Source organism: Phasianus colchicus, unplaced genomic scaffold, assembly GCF_987193195.1.
Source record: "Phasianus colchicus unplaced genomic scaffold, bPhaCol1.hap1.1 HAP1_SCAFFOLD_109, whole genome shotgun sequence".
In the NCBI taxonomy this organism is placed as follows: Eukaryota; Metazoa; Chordata; class Aves; order Galliformes; family Phasianidae; genus Phasianus; species Phasianus colchicus.
In genome coordinates this window covers 1-7327 of record NW_028325279.1, presented here as the reverse complement: position 1 = coordinate 7327, position 7327 = coordinate 1, and the positions used below count along the sequence as shown (strand labels likewise).

The 7327-nt window shown below is 52.4% G+C and overlaps 1 protein-coding gene across 1 annotated transcript; it reads right to left on the bottom strand.

Moving 5' to 3' along the window:
* Positions 1 to 1304: 1304 nt before the first annotated feature.
* Positions 1305 to 3777, bottom strand: LOC149911450 (zinc finger CCCH domain-containing protein 11A-like). The gene is made up of 4 exons (XM_090133778.1): positions 3710 to 3777; positions 3082 to 3420; positions 2699 to 2775; positions 1305 to 2577 (listed from the first exon to the last, which is right to left on the bottom strand). Exons 1-4 carry the CDS (start codon positions 3735 to 3737, stop codon positions 2521 to 2523), a joined length of 501 nt encoding a protein of 166 aa, XP_089989904.1. The 5' UTR covers positions 3738 to 3777; the 3' UTR covers positions 1305 to 2520.
* Positions 3778 to 7327: the final 3550 nt, after the last annotated feature.

The window sequence follows — 7327 nt, the reverse complement described above, 5'->3', positions numbered from 1 at the left end:
ACAGGCCCCAGCACCGACCCCTGGGGAACAGCACTGTGACCCACAGATACCACTTTTCTCACAGATACGTGACATTTTCATCCGGGAACACTATTTTAGTCCCCTACACATGATCTCTTCCACCAAAAAACAAGGACATTTTCTCCCAGATAGACCACTTTTCTCCTAACTATGTGACCGATTATCCGGGAAATACCCATTTTTTCCTAAAAATATGGCGTTTACTCCCAGAAATACCAGCTTTCTCACATACATGTGATCTTTTCCCCCCAAAACAAGACATTTTCTCCCAGAAATACCACTACGCTTAGAAATACCTCACGTTTCATCCCAAGAATACTACTTGACGCTCCTCAGGATCACACTTACTCCCAGAAAAATGGCAGTTTCTTCCAGATAGACCAGTTTCTCCCAAATACATGACATTTTCTCCAAGATAGACCACTTTTCTCCCAAACACGGGACATATTCCCCCAGTAATACCAGCTTCGTCTTAAAAATACGGCCTTTTTTCCCAAAATACCAGCTTTCTCACAAACACCTGTCATTTTCCAACCAAGGATGCTACTATCTCCCAGAAACAGCAGTTTTCTGAGAAATACCTGACATTTTCTCTCAAAAGTACTACTTGACACTCCTCAAGAGGTCATTTTCTCCCATATTTACCGTATTTTCTCCCCAAAGGACCAGTCGTCACACCAAAAATACCACAGTTGCTCTCGAATAGAAGACATTCTCTCCCACCATTTCCGAGTTCTCTCCCTCAAGTATGTCATTTTCTCCCAGAAATACCACATTTCAGTGGTAAATTTCACCTTCTCTTCCAAAAAGAGGATATTTTCTCCCAGAAATACCCTTTCTCTTAGAACTACCACACGTTTTCTCCCAAAAATACTGGATGACAAAACCAAATGGGACACTTGCAACCAAGAAGAGGACTGGCACAACTGCAGAGCGGTGCCATCCTCATTGAAGAGGTGACGAGGAGTGTACAGGGAGGGGAGCTGGGGACAGTCGGGGGACATGTGGGGTCTGCTGTGGGTGTGACATGGGGTCGGTGGTGTCACCATTGTTGGTTCTTCCCTTCACTGGATGCCAGTGGGAGTCGTTGAGTGTCACTGTCTTCAGGTGACACCGTGACACAGGGTGACCTCGATGTGGAACAGCCGTGACGCAGTGTCCCCATCCCTGGCTGTCACTGTTGTTACCGTCATCTGGTGTCACCATCAATTGTGTGCCACCATCTATCGGGTGACACCATTCCCTGTACTCTGACCACCGCATGGGGCCAGGCACAGGCAGCTCTGCGTTGTCACCATGCTGTCACTGAGCCTCTCACTGTTCTTTGTCACCCCTCCAGGCCCACCTAGAGCTGGACCTGGTGACACTGGAGTCCTCTGGCGCTGTCACCATCGTCTGACATGAGGATGGGGACACGCACGGTGGTGAACTCTGTGCCACCACCAGAGGGGACTGTGTGACACCAGCGTGGCACAGCCGTGACGCGGTGTCATCGTCATCGGGTGTCGCGTTCGGCAGCCAGCATCGGGTGTCACCGTCAGGCAGAGGGGACAAAAGGACCCCCTGGGGACGTTGAGCCGAAGCTGGGGACACTGTAACCAGCTGGAGGACTTCCTAGAGAAGTGGGGACACAGCATCGTGCTGTCACACCACCAAAGTTGGGGACACCTTCATGGCACCCTGGTGGTGTCATGTACTGGAGATGGGGACACCCCCACAGTGTCACCCCCACGGACCACTTTGTTCCCATGGGTCGGGGGTTGACACCCCTCACTTTTGCAATTAAGGTTTATTTTTCGATAATGGGGGTTAGGGGATGTCTCCCCCCATGTCCCCATGTAAACTAAGCATGCACGCTGCAGTTTTCAGCCTAGGCTTTTAAGAGCAAAGCCAGAAAATTCCACACCGCTCAGTACAAAGCTGTGCGATGATGAGAGTGACTCAAGCTCTGCCCAAAGGATGAAAAGTAGCATCAAAACGGCTGAAGAGAGGGGGGACAATGAGGCAAGGTAGCACTGCAGAGAAGTCAGGAGAACACCTCTGCCTTCCGGGATCAGGCAGCTGGCGGAGCCTCTCTTCCCCCAACAGAGACGCCTGCAGGGTGAGGGGCACACGCTCACTTCTGCTCAGTGCTGCCCCGAGAAACTCAGACAGCTCGAGACAGCTGTTCTCTAACTCAGCGCGCCTGTGCTCAGGCCGTGCTACTCGCAGTTCTGTGCACGTGCTTTGCAGGCAGTGCGTTTATGGGCAGGGCCAAGGACTGGTGCATCCATTGCTTCTATAACCTGCAGCATCCCCTGATGGAGATGTGGGAGTTCTGACCCAGCGCCGCGAGTGGAATAACGAGGAGGTGGTGCAGCAGCTCACTGAGTGCCACTGGACAAATCAGGCCGTGCACTCTTTGTGAAAACAAAGCTCCAATTGTTTATTGATGGACTGCAACCAGAGTGCCAAGTTGGGCTGCTGCCACGAAGCCGCTGCCTTCTGATGCTCCTCCACTCAGTCCTTCAGCTGCAGCTTCTCCATCATCTCCACAAGGCTGTTCATTGTGGAGGACTGGAAAGAAAGAAAGCGAGCGTCAAAGTAGGACACCGCTTCCCCCAGCATTCTACAATCCCCTTCACATCTGACAGACAGAGAACAACAAGAGCCGTGTCTGTGCTCACCGAGGACTCACCTCTGCACGTGCAGCGGCAGCTCTCAGAGCAGCCTTCTTCATTTCTGCTCTCCTCTCTTTTTGTCGTTGTCGTCTTGCTATAGAGAAAGATGAGAGAAATTCAGTTTGTCAACAGCAAAACCGCGGAAACATGGGTACATGAAAACAGGCTAGGAAGCCTCTCAGGGAAGGGTATTTCCAGTGGGACAAGCAGAAGGCCGTCATGGATTTCATGGGAAAAGAGAGGGTTACACTTTCTGGCAATTCCTTGCCATTGGACTCGGCAGCCTTCTACTCTTTTCCCCTCTCCGCAGAGAGAAGGAGAAAGCAAAGCAAATCCTAAGCAAACTCCATGCACCTGATAAGGGAAGCACCTCACCAGGGCAGCTGCAGCACCTTCCTACCTCTTCGCTTTGAGGTCCGGAACCGCTCAGTCGGTGCTGGGGCAGGCCCAGGGTGTGTTGCTGGAGCTGGCACACCGCCTCTGCTCTGATGTGGGCTCTGAGCCTTCTCCCCATCGCGCTCCACCTTCACTTGTTTCTTGGCAGGCCACAGCTCTGCTTTTTGCTCCTCTTCCTCCACTCCCTTGCGCTTTCTTGCAGCCATGGTCTTGGAGAGGGAGTGGTTGTCAACTGCAGGGGAAGGTCTTTCCCCTCTGCTGGGACCTGCTGTTCCAGGAAGCCCTCCTGGAGCCTGGAGAGGAGCTTTCGCGTACATCTTGCCGTTTGGCTCAGCACCTCTCCCTGTTCAAATCAAGCAAGGGGAAGCAGCAAGATTAAAAGAGAGTCACACACTGCCTTCGGTCTGCAAAATGGGCCACAATGCTAGGAACTCTCGAGTGTTCACAGCAATGGACCTTGGGATCTTGGCTGAACTGTGGGCCATTTCCAATTGGGACAGGAAAGGCAACTGTAATCCCCAGGGATTAAGATCTCAAGCAACACGCAACGACAGCAGTCCCAGGAAAGGACAGACAGAAAGCCTAACTAGAAAGACAGTGCACCAAACCCAGATGCTGCTGTGTGTCTGTACCTCTCTTGGGGGCTGTGCCACACTCCATGCTCCTCCCCTGGCTTCCTGCAAGGCTGCGCTTCACTGCAAGCCTGCTTGCATCAGCTTCTGTCAGAAAGGAAACAAGAAAGACATGAAGAGCATCTCTTTGGAGGAGCATTTTAGCACAGCCAACCACAAACTTCTGCTCCTCAAGCGTAGTTTCTTCAATTGGCCTTTCTGCTGCTACAACGCTGTGCCATTTCTGCAGTCAGCACAGATCTGCAGTGCCCCTTCTTTTCTCCTCCATCCCACACAGCCCTTCATGCAGCCCTATTTAGAGGCAGGTACCCACACCACAGCTCACAAGAGCTTCTTACCTGGGGAGGCTTTCCGTTTCCCCCCAAGCCCAGCACCATTCCATGGACGCGCAGGCTCCGTCCCTACAACAACAGATTGTGTGTTGATTTCACAGACACCAGGAGCAGCACTGTCCTGTTAGCCCACGTCCACCACAAAAACCAAAAGACACTCTTCTACAGCCAGAACAGAAACTGATCTTTAAACTGCAGTGCGCTTGCACAAAGCACTACTGCTCTCATTCCCGCTCAGGTGGCAGCAGAGGAACCCCAGTCTGCCTGACAGCTCTGCATGCTGCAGAGCAAAGCTGCGTCAGCACACAAAACGCTATCAGCTGCAAAAGTCGAGGCACGGATTTTTTGTCCCTACAGGGAATGCACTCAGCTCTGAGCACCACCACTTACACACACACTTCTGTCTCACTGCTGCCATCTGTTGCTGTCGGCCTCTCTAATGCTTCCACCATGGTTACCGGACATCCCTGCAGTGCTGCACCGCTCAGAAGTAATACTTAAAATGCATTCTTCCATACTTCATGACAGAGGACTGCAGAGACTCACTTTTGCGTGGTGCTAAGGATGGTCCGTCCCCATCGCGTCCCTCTGTGCGCTGCAAGGCGCTGTTGGATCTCTGGCAGCCTGCTGGGTGCTGCTCCCTAGCACAGGGAACTGCACCGCGCTGCTTCTGAGGAGAGAAATAAAGGAAGGGCCATGGAAACGGCCACCCAACGTTTGCAAAGAGATGCAGCGTTCCAGATGGTGCCAGAGGTGGGTATCAGAGTGCTGAGACGTTAGTTATCACTAACGGAAACATTTGGGAGCGCATTCACAACATCTGCACGCGCTGCAATTTCTGGGCATATCCAGCTTTCTCATCGTTCAGGTGGAGAAGACGGGCGCTCTCAGACATCACTTCGGGGGGTTAAACCAACACACCTGCAAACACCAGCATTATTCCGAGGGAAACAGTGACTTCAGGTGCCACAGTTCAACCCATGCAAAATTACCGTACACAGCCTTAGCTCTTCACCACTATTTCTTCCCCACCCTTTACTACTGCAGGCAGCTAGAACAAACTTCTCAGCAGAAACCCAGGGCAGCTGGCAAACCATAACCAGGCGCAGCTGGCAGGAGGGCAGTGCCCGCTCTCTGATCCCACCCTGCCCCAGCAGGTTAAGGAGCCTGGCAATGCTGTCCTGTTGCTGCAAGTGCACAACCCAGCCGCTTACTGAGCTAACAAAGGACCAGCAGGGCTCCCCCTGCTCCACCCCTTCCCCTCCAAAACCAGAGAAAGGAGAAACCCAAGCGAAAGAAACCCAGCCATACCTTTCCACGCGCAAAGCAGCGATGGCAACTGCGTCCGTCTCCCTGCTGAGACATGCTGGGGAACGTCTCAGGGGAAGCTCAAGTTCCCGGGGTCCTCTCCACAGGGACTGCCCGCACTGTTGGAAAGAGCTGGCTTCACTCTCTCTTCAAGTGCCTCGATCCCCAAAATCTCCTTTTGGAAAGGAAAAAGGAACCCTAAGGAAAGAACCTGCAAGTGAAAAACAGTGAGGAAGAAGCATTTTCCCAGCATTCTTCTGCTGTGCAGTTTAGACTCTCGGGCAGGGCAATGTCTCGAAACCAGCTGGTTACAAGGACTGTCCCCAGAATACACCCAGCTCCTGTACAGCTGCCATGATTTCTGACAGCAAGCGTTCTCCATCTCCTCAATAGTTACGCGCCTTGAAGCACATGGCTGGTGTTGCTGTCCTGAAGAAAACTCCCTCTGTCTCACCGCCAGCCGGGACGAGGGCTGATGCAGCGTGCCCACCCCAAACCAGCTTTCCTGCTGAGACACCTCCCGGCAACCACCCAGCACCAAACCCAGCTCACCTGCTCGGCCTGCTCAGCCTGAGCTGTGCCCAGCTCACGCACACGCCGCAGCGGTGCTTCCGACGGGCTCTCGCAGGGTGATCTCTCAAGGAAAGCTCACAGCTCAGTCTCTGCGTGCAGCACACTCACCAGAGCACCAGCTCTGCTCACCGGCTGTGCCACAAACGCTCCCACCTCGGCGATGACTGTGACCTCAGCGAGTGCCCGCATCACTTCTGTGCTTCCATCATAAGCAAAGGGCGTGCTCACCTCCCAGATCCAAATTTTAGGAAACCAACACCACGGTCTCCCAACGGGTTTATTTAAGTAAAAGAACAGAGAAATTAAGATGACCCTCATGCAGCCAGTTCTTGCTCAGGTGCTGCACAATCGGACCAAGGAGATGTTACCCCCAGGCTGCCTCCAGCTTGGAGGGTTTGAGCTCCCAAGCAACCAGCAAGCATTTGGACGTGCCCTCCCCCTGCTTTTTACAAGGACAGACGAGTCCTTCTTGGGATGCCAGCTATTCTGCAAAGGCGGAATAGCTCTGTTCTTGGGCCGCAGCTCCATGGCCACGCGCTTCTCAAATACTGGGGCTGCATTACCTCCTGGGCATCCACACGTGCTCCGACTCTCCCGCAGGGTTTCTGGCTTCCTGCTGGGGAGCTTCTCATCTTCTGCAATATCATTCCTGCCTCCTCTGGTTCCATCCTGGGAGATGCTGCAGAGCTCATGAGCCTGAACTACCTTCCTCCCATCAGCAGCTGCTCTTGCTTTAAAGAAGTGCCAGCACCTACGAATCAGCTTGGAGAAAGTAATTCTGGGGACCCAGAGACACTGCAAGTTTCAATGCAGCTCCCACAAGAACGCTGCTGTTAAATCCATAGAATCATAGAATGGATCAGGTTGGAAAAGACCTGAAAGATCATTGAGTCCAACCGCAACCTGACCATACTCCCCTAACTCTAACAACCCACCACTCAATCATGTCCCTGAGCACCACATCCAGAGCTCTTTAAACACGTTCAGGGACAGCCAGGACACATCCCCAATTAGCCAGGACTGCTGAAGGATGATGGAGAGCGGCTTGGCAGCCACGTCTGCCAACCCCCTCAGCACCCCAAGGTTCAATCCATTCGGTCCCATGGCTTTCAAAGCAGGTTTTGTTTCTTTAATTATTGTCTCCCATTCTATCTTTTCTTTTAGAAAGGAATCTAAAAGATGAAAAGTAAGAAAGTACTAAACAAAATGAATCAAAAGAAATGAAAAAAGGAAAGAAAGGGGAAGAGATGAAAAGAGACGGAAAGAAAAGGGGAGAGGGAAAGAAAAGGGGAGAGGGAAAGAAAAGGGGAGAGGGAAAGAAAAGGGGAGAGGGAAAGAAAAGGGGAGAGGGAAAGAAAAGGGGAGAGGGAAAGAAAAGGGGAGAGGGAAAGAAAAGGGGAGAGGG

Bases quoted from the DNA above. Each gene is read 5' to 3' on its own strand.
- LOC149911450 (XM_090133778.1), bottom strand. From the start codon at position 3,737: ATGGAGTGTGGCACAGCCCCCAAGAGAG. The intron at 3,421-3,709 runs GTACAGACACAC...TGATTTGAACAG, and splicing joins TGGCACAGCCCCCAAGAGAG to GGAGAGGTGCTGAGCCAAAC. The intron at 2,776-3,081 runs GTAGGAAGGTGC...CTTTCTCTATAG, and splicing joins CCGGACCTCAAAGCGAAGAG to CAAGACGACAACGACAAAAA.